The 16,173-nt window shown below is 50.2% G+C and overlaps 1 protein-coding gene and 1 long non-coding RNA gene across 3 annotated transcripts; one reads left to right on the plus strand and one right to left on the minus strand.

Moving 5' to 3' along the window:
* Nucleotides 1-18: 18 nt before the first annotated feature.
* Nucleotides 19-15,893, minus strand: capn1 (calpain 1). 2 transcript variants are annotated; one of them, XM_084691333.1, is made up of 23 exons: nucleotides 15,742-15,891; nucleotides 14,812-15,004; nucleotides 12,142-12,399; nucleotides 11,068-11,137; nucleotides 10,074-10,192; nucleotides 7,238-7,371; nucleotides 6,683-6,851; nucleotides 5,873-5,956; nucleotides 5,610-5,695; nucleotides 5,258-5,332; nucleotides 4,896-5,056; nucleotides 4,504-4,664; nucleotides 4,300-4,311; nucleotides 3,693-3,904; nucleotides 3,316-3,355; nucleotides 3,088-3,153; nucleotides 2,929-2,986; nucleotides 2,693-2,757; nucleotides 2,447-2,515; nucleotides 2,166-2,244; nucleotides 1,909-2,025; nucleotides 1,271-1,329; nucleotides 19-1,149 (listed from the first exon to the last, which is right to left on the minus strand). In XM_084691333.1, the coding sequence occupies exons 3-23, from the start codon at nucleotides 12,391-12,393 to the stop codon at nucleotides 1,123-1,125; spliced, it is 2,115 nt and encodes a 704-aa protein (XP_084547459.1). In that variant the 5' UTR covers nucleotides 12,394-12,399; nucleotides 14,812-15,004; nucleotides 15,742-15,891; the 3' UTR covers nucleotides 19-1,122. The 2 variants fall into 2 exon arrangements, with proteins under 2 accessions (XP_084547459.1, XP_084547460.1); XM_084691334.1 differs by lacking the exon at nucleotides 14,812-15,004 and having other exon boundaries at nucleotides 15,742-15,893.
* Nucleotides 3,672-4,705, plus strand: LOC146221910 (uncharacterized). The gene is made up of 2 exons (XR_014746729.1): nucleotides 3,672-3,880; nucleotides 4,457-4,705. It is a non-coding gene; the product is annotated as an uncharacterized LOC146221910 (long non-coding RNA).
* Nucleotides 15,894-16,173: the final 280 nt, after the last annotated feature.

Here is a 16,173-nt window from a genome sequence, read left to right on the forward strand (position 1 = left end):
TGAAGAATCACACAAGCATTGGTTTTCCAAGCAAAATGTTTATTGAAGTTTTGCATGTATAAGAAAAACTAGAGTAGATGGTTTCTTTTCAATGATAAAGATATCCAGTAAGCTCTTTGTAAACGGGTGTACATTTTAACATTGGCAGCTTGACATAGAAATGGCTATAGGTTTAATTTCTCCCCTGGCATGTAATCCTTTGGTACAGGTTCCCATCTGTAAACTGGTAGGTTTTCCACTCAAGCCAAGCAAGTCCACAGGGGCTTCCAGGTCAACAATACCTTCACCCTTTATATATCAGTTTTTTTCTTAAAAGATAGACCTTCACAATGTCCCTTTAAAAAAGCTCATAATGCATCTAGGATGAGGAGAAAAAAAAGTTTAACTGACGATATACGAAATGGCTGTAATAGGTGTAAAGTTTATGGAAGGTGTCTGTTCCTTCTATTTCTTTCAGTTGTTCTTTCTTTCGACACAACACATTCCCTACCTACAGAACAGCACTGCTGCACAGCTTCAGACTGCATAAACACGTCTGCGGTGACAATCTGAAGACGTACGAAGGCTTGGCACAGAATGTAAAAGCACTTTCCATTACTCGGCACAAAACTCCTTTCCCAGAGAGTGGCTAACCCTAAAGCAATCATTAAATCTGTACAGAAAAAATCATTCCAATCTGATATGGCGATGACCTTCACTTTGACCTCCAAGACTGATGCTTATTGAGGGCCTTGTGGTCATTCCAAATCCCCCCTCCCTAAATATACGACCCAGCTATAACAAAGGATTTTATCCTTCAAAGAGAGAAACAACCAAACCGTTTGGTTTTTGGAAACACCCCAAATAAGAGCTTGTTTAGAATTGGACAAAGTCACATCCCGGCAGGGATGATGTGAACTGGGTGATGATTCACGGCAACGTTGACGGCGAGGCGGGGCTGGGGAGAAAAGGCACTTTGCAGAGTGAGGGCTACCAGTCTGAAGCTAGGTTTGGCTGATGCATTCTGGGAACGTCACGTCAAAATGTGTCCGCTCGGGGGCAGGGCAAAGGAGGGGGGGGGACTGGGGGAGGGGGGGGAGAGAGCACCTGTCCATTCAGTAGTCTCTCGATCTCTCTCTCTCCTCAAGCAAACATGGTCAAGGAAATCCACTGAGACAGGGAACAGAAGAGACACCTTGTTAGAAACAGCCTTGCCCACACCGTACACACACCACACACACAACAAGAGCCCAGGAAGGACATCACATCCAGGCGACAGTGACACGCCTACCTGGAAGAAGTTGAGTGAGATGAAACCATCCTTATCTGTATCCATCACCTTGAAAGTCTCTGTGAGGCAAAAAAAAAAAGAAAGTCGATTGAGATCGCGGACGCAAGAGGAGGCGGCCATCTTGTCTAGTGTGGAGGAGCAGTCTACTCACTGAACATGGTCTAGTCTGGTGTGAGTGACAGTCTACTCACTGAACATGGTTAAGTCTAGTGTGGGGAGCAGTCTACTCACTGAACATGGTCTAGTTTGGTGTGGGGGACAGTCTACTCACTGAACATGGTCTAGTCTGGTGTGGAGGAGCAGTCTACTCACTGAACATGGTCTAGTCTAGTGTGGGGGAGCAGTCTACTCACTGAACATGGTCTAGTCTAGTGTGGAGGAGCAGTCTACTCACTGAACATGGTCTAGTCTGGTGTGGAGGAGCAGTCTACTCACTGAACATGGTCTAGTCTGGTGTGGAGGAGCAGTCTACTCACTGAACATGGTCTAGTCTAGTGTGGAGGAGCAGTCTACTCACTGAACATGGTCTAGTCTGGTGTGAGGGACAGTCTACTCACTGAACATGGTCTAGTCTGGTGTGGGGAGCAGTCTACTCACTGAACATGGTCTAGTCTAGTGTGGGGGAGCAGTCTACTCACTGAACATGGTCTCCAGACGAACCAGGCAGGTGACAAAGTTGTCAAAGTCGACAGACATGTCTGCCTCTGTGTAGCGCAGGATGATCAGCTGGAACAGGTGGTTGGTCAGCTTGAAGCCTGCTTACCACACACACACACACACACACACGACACAATCGACGTATTTATCAATAAATATGTTTTTTTTTGTCTTTCTATAAGGTCTTAAGTTTCCACAGTTGAAACTCTGTATGAGATATAAAGATGGTACACTGGACCTGCTGACTCTAAAGCCATTCTCATCTCATAGGAGCTCATGGTGCCTGATTTGTCCAGGTCAAACTGCCTGAATACCGTCTGGTGGAGAGAGGGATGGAGTGAGACGGGGGGGTGAAAAGCGGAAGAGGAGAGAGAGAGAAAGGGTGAAAGAAAGCGGGAGAGAGAAATCACAACATCACTTATGAGACAGAAGCAAACATTGGCAAAGTGAACCCTGAAACGGGTGACTGAAATGGGAGTCTGCAGGTGATGTGGATGATGACAGAGTCTGGGATCCCACCAGGTAACGCTTGATCTTCTCCCAGAGGACATGGAACTCTGCCAGGCCCAGTTTGCCACTGCCGTCAGTCTGAGGAACAGGGTCAAGGAATCACCCTCACAAACACAGGTGCAGAGAGGGGGGGAGAGAGAGAGAGAGAGAGAGAGATAGAGAGAGATGGAAAGAGAGAGGGGGGGGAAGAGAGAGAGACACACGAGAGAACAGCAGAGTAGAAGTGTTTGAGAAGGTCGCAGGAACCAAGGATACATCCATGAGGTTGATCATGCTGCGACAGGACTCCTGGGTGAATCCATCCGTCTTCAGATCCTTGTCTGGGCACGCGAGAGGAGGAGAGACATGCGTCATTGTTGCAACACAACTACCCATGCTGACAACTGGGTCAGGGGGCATTGATCAATGTCCATGCTGCACTACTGCACCGACATGCTCTGACACGATACACTGGGATACAGTGTGAGAAATAAAAACATTTGTTTCCTTACGTTTGCCGATGATCCTGTTCAGGATGGTCTGTAGTTCGGTGACACTGATCTCCATGTCCTGTAAGAACAACCAGGGTAAAGTAAGACTACAAATCCCATCAGCCCCCTTCTATCGTTTTTGCTTCATGTCCTGTTCTCTTGCCCCTCCCGGCTCCTCACCGGTCCGGCCAACTGTCTGAAGAGACTCTTGAAGGCGGCATCTATCTGGCTCTCATCCAGCTGAATCTGACGGAGAGAAGGACAGTTAGAAAGAGAGAGAAGAGTAGAAAAAGAGAGAGAGGGAAAAGGAAAGAGAGAGAAAGAACACAGGAGATTTAGTTACATTTTACTAGTCAAATGGCAAGTAACCATCTTTCCCACATATTCATGCATGTCATTTCCTGTCACCTCTGCAGGCAGCTCAGCGCTGACATCATCATCGAGTTCCCTGTCGTATGAAGAGGAAATACAAGATCACTCTCACAACTCACCCCAAACCTCATATTGCTGATCGTTTTAGCAAACTTGATTAAGAATTTCAGAAAAGAAAGAAAGCAATTCTTAATATATGCAACCGTTTTAAAATTAGCCATCCAAATTAGACATATAAACCCCAATTTTTTTTAATCAAAGGACCACTCCACTTCCCTCCCTCCCTCCCTTCCTCCTCCCTCCCCCCTCCCCCCTCCCCCCTCCCCCCTCCCCCCTCCCCCCCTCCCCCCTCCCCCCTCCCCCCTCCCCCCTCCCCCCCTCCCTCCCTCCCTCCTCCTCCCCCCCCTGCTCACTCAGAGTTGGCGGGCTTCTCAGAGAAGACCCTGAGGACGAAGTCGGCCTCCTTCTGGGGCTCGAAGGTGGAGGGCACGATGATGTACTCTCCGGCCGGCAGGCTCAGACGCGTGCTCACCTCCCGCAGGTTGATGAAGAGCTCAGAGCGCGCCGTGGAGCCGTGCGTCAGGAAGAAGTCCTTCTTCAGGTGGACGCCCGACTTACCTATGAACTGGAGGGAGGGAGGGAGGGAGGGAGGGAGGGAGGGAGGGAGGGAGGGAGGGAGGGAGGGAGGGAGGGAGGGAGGGAGGGAGGGAGGGAGGGAGGGAGGGAGGGAGGGAGGGAGGGAGGGAGGGAGGGAGGGAGGGAGGGAGGGAGGGAAAGAGGGAAAGAGGGAAAGAGGGAAAGAGGGAGGGAGGGAAAGAGGGAAAGAGGGAAAGAGGGAAAGAGGGAAAGAGGGAAAGAGGGAAAGAGGGGACCGTGACCCAGGTCAAACACTTGAATGTTTGTTTAGTTCAGGTAGACTTTGTACTATCGGCCAGAAATTGGGGGGTTTCAAATGAACTCCGAAAGACAGTAGAGTTTCGCCAACGGATGTTCACCCAGAACAAACTCCCAGAAGCTTACCTCTTTTGGAACCTGGGAAAGTAACAAAACACCACAGTTAGATGGAACTACAGTACAACCATATTTTATAAATATGTATACAATTTATAAAAAAAGAAGTACAATTCCATGGGAATTGACTCAGTAAAGCATCATTATATCCCTCTACTTCATGTAGGTTGTATCGGATCACATCCCATAATGCAGTTCGGCTTGCCCTCTGACCTCATAGACGGCAAAGCCGATGGTCTCCATGTCTTCACCCTCCCGTCGTTTGGCGCGGCGGTTCTTCTGCATCAGCGCCACCAGGAAGGTGCAGTCGGATGTGCCGGGCTTGTCCGGGTGCTGTAGGGCGATCTTGAACTGAGGGTTGACCCAGAACGTCGCTAGGGATTGTGGGAAGGAATAAAAACCATCAAAAGGGAAACCTCTCTCTTGTTCACCATCTGTACTTGTAAGGCCTCAGGTGTTCTTCCATGATCTCCTCCCTCCCACTCTCTGTCTCTCCTCTCCCTCTCCCTCTCCCTCTCCATCTCCCTCTCCCTCTCCCTCTCCCTCTCCCTCTCCCTCTCCCTCTCCCTCTCCCTCTCCCTCTCCCTCTCCCTCTCCCCTCCTACCTGGGAAGTTCCTGCAGCCCCCGGCAGTGCTTCCCTTCCTCCACTCCCCCTGATAGAGGGCGGAGCTCCACTTTTTCACCTGGCCAGCCTCCAGCGCATCCGCCGTCAGGTTACAGATCTCCAGACGGCTGAACTCCCGCAGGAAGTCGCTGAACGACATCCTGGGAGAGGAGCGAGGGAGGTAGCAAGGAAGGAAGCAAGGAAGGGCAGAGTATATTGGTTATGTAAGAATATTTGTGCATGCACATGTAAAAAATCACACACTGACACACACTCACCAGAACTCACACCCTGACACACACTCACCAGAACTCACACCCTGACACACACTCACCAGAACTCACACCCTGACACACACTCACCAGAACTCGCCATCGTCGCTGCGTTTCTGGAGCCGGTCTCTGACGGAACGTTCCACACTGTCCCACTCTCTGGAGCTGCGTTCAAAAGATCCATCAGAATACTGTTGCCAATGCCTCCCTCAACCCCCACTAACACCTCTCTCTACCAACACTGACACCTCTCTCTACCAACACTAACACCTCTCTCTACCAACACTAACACCTCACTCTACCAACACTGACCCCTACTACATCTCCACCAACTCCTCCATTTACTAGCACTAAGCCCTAACTCTATCCGCAGCGCCCGAGTCAACATAACCCCTGGTCCCAGGGAGTCATAGGGAAGGGTAAAGGTGCGCTTGATACGTACTTGTCGCTCCAGGCGCCGGTCCACTCCACCTCACCCCAGGGGTTCCGGATCCGCACCAGTTTGGTCGGGCTGCCCCTGTACACCACCTGGCAGAGAAGGGAAACCTCGTTTAACACACCAGTGCGCGACTCCGTGGCAACCGTGCGGTTGCTGCTGCTTATGTCATAATGACGCTCGACCACTCCCTTGCATCCACCCTTCCTGCTATGACTTCCTGAATGGATCTGCCTGTCAAACCAGGCCTGCCGGCATCATTGGCTCACCTCTTCCACGCCTGTCACAGAGTAGGCGTGGCCTTTCACCAGCTTCTTGAAGGTCACCGCCTCCCTATCCTGACTGCCAGAGACCTGGAGGAGGGAGAGAAGGAGAGAGAGGTGGAGGAGGAGGAGAGAAGGAGAGAGAGGTGGGGGAGGGGGAGAGAAGGAGAGAGAGGTGGGGGAGGGAGAGAGAAGGAGAGAGAGGTGGGGGAGGGGGAGAGAAGGAGAGAGAGGAGAGGGGGGGGAGAGAAGGAGAGAGAGGTGGGGGAGGAGGGAGAGAAAGAGAGAGAGGTGGGGGAGGGGGAGAGAAGGAGAGAGAGGTGGGGGAGGGGGAGAAAAGGAGAGAGAGGTGGGGGAGGGGGAGAGAAGGAGAGAGAGGTGGGGGAGGGGGAGAGAAGGAGAGAGAGGTGGGGGAGGGGGAGAGAAGGAGAGAGAGGAGAGGGGGGGAGTGAGAGAAGGAGAGAGAGGTGGGGGAGGGGGAGAGAAGGAGAGAGAGGAGAGGGGGGGGAGTGAGAGAAGGAGAGAAAGGTGGGGGGGAGAGTAAGAGAGAGAGGAGAGGTGGGGGAGGGGGAGTAGGAGAGAGAGGTGGGGGGAGGAAAGAGGGAAGGAGAGGGACAATCAGCAAATACACACATTCCAGATAGGCAAGCACAGTAAAACAGACACACAATCCAAATCAACGCTACAATTCGACGATCCCATGACCCTCAAAGAGATCATCGCGGACGTCTAGGTCACGCATCTCCCGGACACGGGCTTCTCCGGGGGTCATGTGACTGCAGCGTGGAGGTCACGTGACGTGGCGGCGGTACGTACGTCTATGGAGCAGCCCAGCAAGGAGCCCCTGTCCACGGCCCTGCGGATGATGCTGAAGAGGTCAGAGGGCGCCTTGGGGAGGTCGAACATCTCCGTCACGCCCCCCGTGAAGTCCTCGAAGCCCTCCGACGTGCTGCCCCCCGACAGGGCCTCGTAACTGCCGTTCAGTCTGGGAACACACACACACACAAGATGAACAAACACACACTTGGTAAAACTTGATATATACATTGAGTACACACACACACACACACACACACAAAAGGGACAAACACACACAGATTAAAAAAAGACACATACACACACAGGGTCACACACCCACAACCCCACACACAGGGCTGTACTGTGTCAGGGTGTCAAACAACTATGTAAACATCATCCGATGGAAACATCCCACACTACACAGTTCAATCTACACACTCTCTAGAGGCCTCCAGCTCACCTATTTAAGACAGGCGTTTCTTAAATACACTTGAACCCTCTTTGTACATGAGTCAACCCCTGGCCGTTCTCCTTTTCCTCCTCCTCTGGTCCCCTCCCTCCTTCCCTCCTTACTTGGCGTAGGCCTTCTCCAGGAGGGCGCTCCAGAACTCCTCCCCCTCTGCCGAGTGGACGAATATCAGCTTGCCGTCCTTCACTGGCAGCCTGTCATCGATCACCACGTCCACCCACTCCCCAAACTGCCAGAACTGAGAGAGAGAGAGAGAGAGAGAGAGAGAGAGAGAGAGAGAGAGAGAGAGAGAGAGAGAGAGAGAGAGAGAGAGAGGCAGAGATGAATTCACTCATCACCCAGTCCCCTTAAAACACACTCAGATAAAGACAGATGAACTCCAGTCTAGTAGCACAGTGACGTTCCCAGAACCAGCCACCAGGGGGCAGAAGTGTCCCTGTCAATGGAAAACCGATCGATTGTCATCACCAGTCGGGAGAGGAACAAGTGAGCTGGGATCACTGGGGAAATGACACTGGCGCTGGCTTGGCCAATCATCCTGCCTCCCTCCCCGCAGCAGTGGAGAGCTACCACAGACTGTCACACGCACACACACAAACACACTGTAGACGCAGCAGCAGGTTGAGATTTGAGTGCTTTACAGAAGGGCCAGCAACAAAAACTTTTAAATAATGCAGCGTTTCTCTTCAGCGAAGAAGACGTTTGACCGCTCGCGTGACGGCAGCAAAAGAGACTGTTAGACTGTTAGCCAATGTTGCGTGGATCTAAAAAAACATGTCTCCTCTGCAGCGTGTCACAACCAGCTCGTATAGGTCTGTTGGCTGCCGGGGGGGGGGGGGGGGGAGTGTGGGAACGCTGAGCAGATGAGCTCACACAGTGAGAGCATGAGCGAGAGACAGAGAGACAAAGAGAGAGAGAGAGAGAGGGACAGACAGACAAGAGAGAGAGAGAGAGAGAGAGAGAGAGAGAGAGAGAGAGAGAGAGAGAGAGAGAGAGAGAGAGAGAGAGAGAGAGAGAGAGAGAGAGAGAGAGAGAGAGAGAGAGAGAGAGAGAGAGAGAGAGAGAAAAAGAAAGCAAAAAAAGACCTGTGTGTCAAGACCTCATAAACCGCTAGATTACAACAGAGTAGCATCATAAACAACCATCCCCTCCCCCGCTAGCACATCAGGCCTTATTCCTCTCACACACTCTCTGCTTCACAGATCCTGAGTGGAACTGGCTTTGTCCCTGGCTCTCTCCATCATTCCCCCCCCCCATTTCTCCCTCTCCCTCTTTCGCCCCCTCCCTCTCTCTCCCCCTCCCTCTCTCTCCCCCTCCCTCTCTCTCTCTCTAACCCAATCAGAGCCCCTCCTCATGTTCTCCTGATCACTTTAGGCTGAGTCACCTTGGGTGGGGAAACCCTGGCAGAGAACCAGGAAGTATCTACTCTGGAGCTCCTCATTGGCTCACGGCCATATGCTAACCAGGGGGATGAAGATCAAGGGGTTGCACGTTCAAATCCCCCCATATGTGCCCCGGTGGTTACACTGTCGTGCACCAATGTCGATCCTGTCAAGTTTGAATAAAGAAGGCAAGAGAGGAAGTGATGTGTGTCTGCATGGCACTGAAACACAACATCCTGTCCTGTTCATCCTTAATGTTATCATAGTTGATTGTTGGCAAATGAACCTAGCAGTCTGGGTCTCATTGTGGCCATAGTCAACACTGCTCAGCTCTCACTGACCAATCCTGTTAAGCTAGCGGTCTTTCTCTCTCCCCCTCTCTCTCCACCCTCTCTCTCCCCCTCTCTCTCCCCCCTCTCTCTCTCTCTTTCCCCCCTCTTTCCCCCTCTCTCTCCACCCTCTCTCTCCCCCTTTCTCTCCCCCTCTCTCTCTCCTCCCTCTCTCCCTCGCCCTCTCCGCAGGTTGGCACCGTGCACTCTGCAGATGCAGTGGGTTCATTACTCCGGGCAGCTGGCTGGCATCAAACCCCCATGAGAGCAGGAGGCCGGTGAGGTAGAGCCCAGTGAGCAGGAGGTCCACACTAAACACACCTGATCATCCTCAACTGCTTTAATGTGCTTGTATCTGACGTGGGCGTGTAAGAGTGTCACGTAGGGAGGGAGGGAGAGAGAGAGAGAGAGAGAGAGAGAGAGAGAGAGAGAGAGAGAGAGAGAGAGAGAGAGAGAGAGAGAGAGAGAGAGAGAGAGAGAGAGAGAGAGAGAGAGAGAGAGAGAGAGAGAGAGAGAGAGAGAGAGAGAGAGAGAGAGAGAGAGAGAGAGAGAGAGAGAGAGAGAGAGAGAGAGAGAGAGAGAGAGAGAGAGAGAGAGAGAGAGAGAGAGAGAGAGAGAGAGAGAGAGAGAGAGAGAGAGAGAGAGAGAGAGAGAGAGAGAGAGAGAGAGAGAGAGAGAGAGAGAGAGTGTGATCTGGGTTTGTGTACAAAGCAAAGTTCAGTGATAAGGAGTGGAGCAGGGCCGACACACAGAGGGATTGAGCTGGGCGTTTTCCAGTGTGGCTGACAGCTTTCTCACTGCACACGGCTGACGGTTAGCCAATATCTGTAATCCTACCCGCTAATCTTTCCATTGCAGCCACTGCACTGTACACATTTGTTTTAATGGTGTGTCACTGATAGATTTGTTTCTAGGAAACGTTGGTACGTACGGGGGGGGGGGGGGGGGAATCCTGGAATATTCGCACCTTCTAAAGAAATACACAGGAGACAGGTTCTCTGTGAAAGTTCTTAGAAAGTCACCCGACAAATTCTTAGTCAGTTAGCTGAAAGACAAGTTAAACTCCACCCACACTATCCTTAGAACAGGCCTATCTGGTCCATTGATAATAGCAGATGTACTTAAACACACGCAGTGTGTTGTTTCCGATCTCCAGATTGGCTACTCTGTTTGTGTGGTCCCCTGTTTGTTTCCTGTATCCTGATTGGCTACTGCGAGAGCGTTGTTACCTGGAAGTGGAAGATTCCGGCGTATCCAGTGCTGAAGCCCTGCCCATGAGGCACCACTCTGTGGAGCAGGTTGTCGTTCAGGGTCAGAGAAGCTATGGCAGCCAGCAGCCAACAATCACCTAGGACACACACAGGCAGACACACACAGGTACACACACCACAGACACACACAGGTACACACACCACAGACACACACAGGTACACACCACAGACACACACACCGCAGACACACACAGGTACACACCACAGACACACACACCACAGACACACACAGGTACACACCACAGACACACACACCGCAGACACACACAGGTACACACCACAGACACACACACCGCAGACACACACAGGCACACACACCACAGACACACAACCCACAGACACACAGGTACACACAGACGCACACAAGCAACAACAACCTCATTAGGACAAGGCCAGGCTTTAACAATCAACCACCCTCATCAAGTCTTCTTTATAACCCCTCGACCCCCCTCCCCCCCACCACCCCCCTAAATTATTTCTGGCCCCACGCTGAACAGCAGCACTTCAGACATGACTAATTGATGGCCGCTCCAAGTGGTTTTAGGGGCGCATGAGATCCGTGGCTTCACCTCATCAGCACCCTAAGAGCCTTCTTTAACTCAACACACACACACATGCCGTGATAGCTGCACTGTTGACAGTGTTCTGGGATCCCAGGCAGTACAAAGTTCTGTCTCTCTCTTCTATTTGAGCTCACTCTCTTCTCTCTCGCTTTCCCTATCCCGCTCTCTTCCCCTTCTTTTTGCAGTCTTTCCCTCTCAAGTCTAAGACTACATAAAGAGCAGATGAACATGCATTATGCAGGGGTGTGTGCAATGGATGAGGTTTGAGTTCATATTTTTTCCCTCTCGCTCTCTCTCTCCCCGCCCCTTGCCTGCTCTACCTGTCATAGAGGCAGAGTGACCATGCTGACTCAGTGTGGTTGCTGACAGGAAGTGAGGTCATGGCTCACCTAAGACTCCCTGGCAGATATCTGTACGTGAGGCTCCGTCCACAATGAACTGGGGGCGCAGGCAGATCTCCTGTGAAGCACACACACACACACACAGAGAGACACACACACACACACACAGAGACACACACACATAGACACACACACAGAGAGAGAGACACACAGAGAGAGACACACACAGAGAGACACACACAGAGAGACACACACACACAAAGAGACACGGACACACACAGAAAGGGAAACTAGGTTAGTGCTACCATGCTTTTGATCTGGGTTGTACACAATGACACGTTGTTTCTCTCTGCCGTTTCTCGCTCTCTGCCCGTCTCTCTCCTTCTCTGGCCTCTGGGACAGACAAGGTAACACACATCCTTCCCTGACTGCAGAGCGGTCGACCTCTGGGGCTCTCTAACCCTTCATGTCGGGACATGGGTGAGTCATCAATAATGGACACTGTGCTGTTGTGATGGACTATGCTGTTTGTATCCCTCCTCAGAGTGACGAGTCCAGAACTACAGCTCCCCTGATTTCTCCCTCCCTCCCTCCCTCCCTCCCTCCCTCCCTCCCTCCCTCCCTCCCTCCCTCCCTCCCTCCCTCCCTCCCTCCCTCCCTCCCTCCCTCTATTTCACTCAGCGCAGAGCATGAGAGGGAGACAGACTAGCCACTTTTGAGGCTGCGGTATCGTGCTTGTGGATGTGCGTAAGTGTGTGTGTTTCTACGTGTGTGTGTGTGTTCACACGCGGCATAAATATTCCAGGGCTGAAGGGAGACTGGAGAGGAGCAGAGGACGGCGAGAGCAGGAGTGTGAAAAGCACTTGTCGGGCACAAGTGACACACACGCAGAGTCGGACCCAGAGCCCTTTCAGGGTAACCACGAGGTCACGTGACCGCGCGTGGTGTCGTGCCTCGATCCGGGGACGAGAGAGGAACGTACGGGCGTGCTGGTGTCGTACGAGGGCAGGCGGCTGAACATGGATAATGCGAGAGCGAGGGATGAGGAGATGAGACTAGATCTGGAGGTGGTGATGAACCCTGTAACCCCTCCCCCCATAACCCCTCCCCGCCCCCCCTCACCGAGGGCCTCTTCCAGCAGACCCCCTGGGTCTTGGAGGAGCGGGGGCCCAGCTCGTTGAAGCCCAGAGAGGAGGGGGTGCAGGGGAACAGGACGTCCTCAAACATCCCCCCGCTCTGGAGGCAGCGAGACCGCAGGGCCTCGTAGTCCTGGCCCAGGAACTTGACCGCGTTGTGGTTCTGGCCCAATCCGTCGTCGCGATCCCATTGGCTCCTCAGCTTGGCGGCCATGCCCGAGGCGTAGATGGGTTCCATCCTGACCTAGGGAAGGGGAAGTGATTAGTCCAATGATATAAGGGCAAAGGGTCAAAGTTCAAACCTCAGTGTTACAGGTCAGCCAATCAGGAAGGGGTTTTTGGGAAGGGCTCCAATAGGAAATCAGTCAGGGAACAAGAACAGCCAATTAGAGTTTTTTAATTATGGATCACGCTGGGGTATGAGCCGATGCCGATTGGCATAGCGATGGAAGCTGCAGTCTGTGATGTGGAATCTGTCAGGAGACGCTTATGGGTTATGAATGAGGAGCAAATCATAAATTAGACAGGAATTATGGCGGCCAATTAAGAGGCCTGAATTAAACATGTGGCCGGAGTATTGGCCGATGGTAATCTGTGGCACGCATCATAATTAAAAGGAACTGATGGAAGAGGATGGCGGAGAGAGAGCTGCCTTCCAAAACAGGTGAGATCCTATTGGATCCTACTGGGAAGTCTTCACAGGACTCCAACAACATCCTCCAATCACAAGTCGCAATAGCATTTTGCAGACGGGTGGGAGCCAATGGGAAGGCCAATGTGTGTGGGCTGCCTGGACCCACCAACAGTTCATCCTGCCCCAGCTTGTCCTCCCCTCATTCAGAGATGCAGGCCAGTGCAGCTTTGCATTATGTAAACACCAGATGTGAAAACACAATGGACTGAGGGGAGGTAGATTGTATGGTGACACCCTCTCTCTCTGTGTAAACAAACAACTTTTCATTTTGTCAGATAGCCTGACACATGCTAGCCCTGCATAGCACACAGGTTACTCAGAGAAGGCACACACACACCCTTCTGAAAACGTTTACTTTTCCATACGACTGATATGCTCACAAACGAGTTGGATTGGTGGGTTCCAGGTATTTGTAAGTGTCTGTGTTTGGGTGCCCATTTGTGAAGGTGTGTCTGTGCAACCGAATGTGTATGTGAGTGCATGTGTGTGTGTCTGTGTGCGCGTGTCTGTATGTGTGTAAGTGTGTGTATGTGTGTGTGTATGTAAGTGTGTGTATGTGTGTGTGTGTAAGTGTGGGTGTATGTGTGTGTGTGTGTGTATGTGCAGCAGGGCAGGTAGCAGGATACCTAGAAAGAGATTGGGTGTGGTACCTGGAGGCATTGTGGAGGTATTAAGGTATCAATCCATTGTGCTATAGAAGGGAATGGCTTGGGTGAGACCCAATAGCATGTCAGCATGTTTTCTTTCAATACAGCTTAAAGGGATAGGGGAACTGTTAGTTCCAGCCAGTCATTCTTTTCAACACGTTTTTGAGGATTCTCCCTATTGTTCTCAGTTGTTTCTCTTTTCTCGCCTGTCTGTCTTGCACCTGAAACAACTCTTTCTTCATTTGAGTCTTTCTTTGTTTTGTATTTTATAGATTAGTCCATCTCCTCGCTTCTCTCCATTTCACCCTCTCTCCCCTCAGGGGCCCACGGTCCTCTCTCTCTTGTTCACACACGTGTGTGTGTGTGTGAGAGTGTTTGTAAGTGCCTTGTTGTCTATTATTGAGCCTTGTCAAAAGAAATGCACTTTATGTAAACGTTACTTCAATTCAAGTCATATTCAATTGTCTCCCTCTCCTCACAGTGTATTATCTGCACTTCATTTACTGGTCCGACTCTGTCAGATTAGCTGAGAACGCTTCTGATTGGTCAAGAGTCAAGGGGGGGGAAATGGGGCCAGTTATCGTACATTTCCATGCCGAGCTGTCTTCCATGGCTAAAACATCATTTAAGTACCCAAATAATGCGCTCTCATTTTTCATAAACATCACACTTCTAAGAGTTGTTTCAAAGCCTTTTAAATGCATGTATACTATGTGTCAGAGTATACAGTACGTAGCATACAGTGCCTAAACTAGGCCCCTATCAACTGCTTTAATGTCGTTTTTGAGCGACTAACAAAATACATATTTTCGGGTGTCGTGTGCAAAAGGCTACCTTCTTTCTACACCACACAGAAAAAACAACTTCCCCAAAGGAAACACATTCCAATGATCCAGTGAGTACACGCTGAAACAACATGTCATACCTGTGACAATGGAAGCCCAATCTGAAGGTTTTGAGATGTAAACCCTTGGATATCATACAACACTATACTTCTGTTAGAGGCTATTTGGACCAGCAAAGTCACTTTCACTTTTCATTTAATTCATTCAGAAGACCCTTATCCAAAGCGACATACAAACATTGCAGACATAAGTATAGCAGAAGATCAAGGGATCAAGTGCATAATCCATCTATCGATCTGAAGCAGTAAAAACACAGAAGAAGAACATCAAACGTCCACACACACAACACAGTAGCATGTTGTGGTTCAGTGAAGGATTTCCCATTTGTCTGTTAATTACAATCTCACAATGTAAATATCGCACGCACACACACACAATAACAACAGTTGAATATCTTTCAGATAACCTGCCTTGAGCGAGCGTGTTTAGGATGAATCCTCCACGTGCATCCGCAAAGTGCCGTCTGGGGAGGAGACTGAGGCCTAAAAGAGGCTTCAGTAGAAGCCTGGGAAGGGCCAAATACCACCACGGGCTGTGATATGCAAATTGTTCTGATGATTTCACTGAAGTTGGGACCGTGTTGTTCTTTGAATTAAGGCTGGGCTGCAAACAAACAATACAACTATGAGTAGCCTACTGTAATAGACAACGCTGGAACACACACACACACACACACGATGAGGAGAAAGCATCAGAACCGAGAGTCATTCTATGTCTTCTGTATTGTAGCTCATGGATCATATTTCGCCCGTCACTGTTTTCACTGACTGTAATTACAGATTGAAGGTGTCTCGTGTCTGCGTGCATATGCCCGTGTGTGCGGGCGGAGGTGTTTCGGCGTGTGTGTAGGCTGTGTGTGTAGGTATGTACATGCACGTGTGTGTGCGTGCGTGTGTGTTTTAACAGTTAGATTTTAACACGTAATCTCAACTGGTATCCGTTTTGTAACAGTAAACATCTGTAAGTTCCAACCTCTCGCCAAGTTTAAAGCCAAAGAACAACTGAACATTTAACTTGTAACGTGCCCTTTCTTCCTTAGGCTGTACAATCATTTCCGCATGCCAAACCAGGCTGGCACATATGGAATAAAGCGCTCGCGAACCTGCAATTGTCAATCAACGGAAATATTCTCAATGTTCTGACAGACTGTTACATTTTTTCGATAATAGTTTAGCCTAATGGTAGCCTAGCTGGCAATACCTCCCCAAACTTCGGCTTTCCCTACATTGATTTCCGACCTTAAAAACCTACATAGTTCATCATTAAAAAATAGCCTATTTCAAATAGCATACGTTGGGAAGTTTTTGTGGTTTTTTTTGTAAAATAAAAGGGCATTTTACCTTGTGAGTGTTGATCCTTGTTACGTGGTTATTTATTTTTTTAATTAAAATGTTGCAAGGCTTCTTCTGTAACCTTCCATATTTAGTTTTACTCCATCTGGCTGAAAATCTCTTGCTGCAGAAACGCCCAGTGTGATTCACGGTAGGTTACATGGCACAATGAGTATGCGCACTGTAGCCCAAGTTCTGCAGAAGTTACAGAAGTATTTTAAGGGTGTAATAAAAACGTAGTACTAGGACACTGACCGTCGTTATTCGTGTATAATTGCTTATATCATGATTGATAACAACATTTTTCCTCTTAAAACAAGTTTAGGCTACAGTGAACAGTAGCGACTTGTTGTGACCTCAATGTAGACACATTTGCACAATTCTATCTTGAGGATTCTTTGATGTTTTCAGTAACTACTGGTATTTCAATGAACATGTTAT

Source organism: Hypomesus nipponensis, chromosome 25, assembly GCF_054491055.1.
Source record: "Hypomesus nipponensis isolate SF chromosome 25, ASM5449105v1, whole genome shotgun sequence".
Lineage (NCBI taxonomy): Eukaryota > Metazoa > Chordata > Actinopteri > Osmeriformes > Osmeridae > Hypomesus > Hypomesus nipponensis.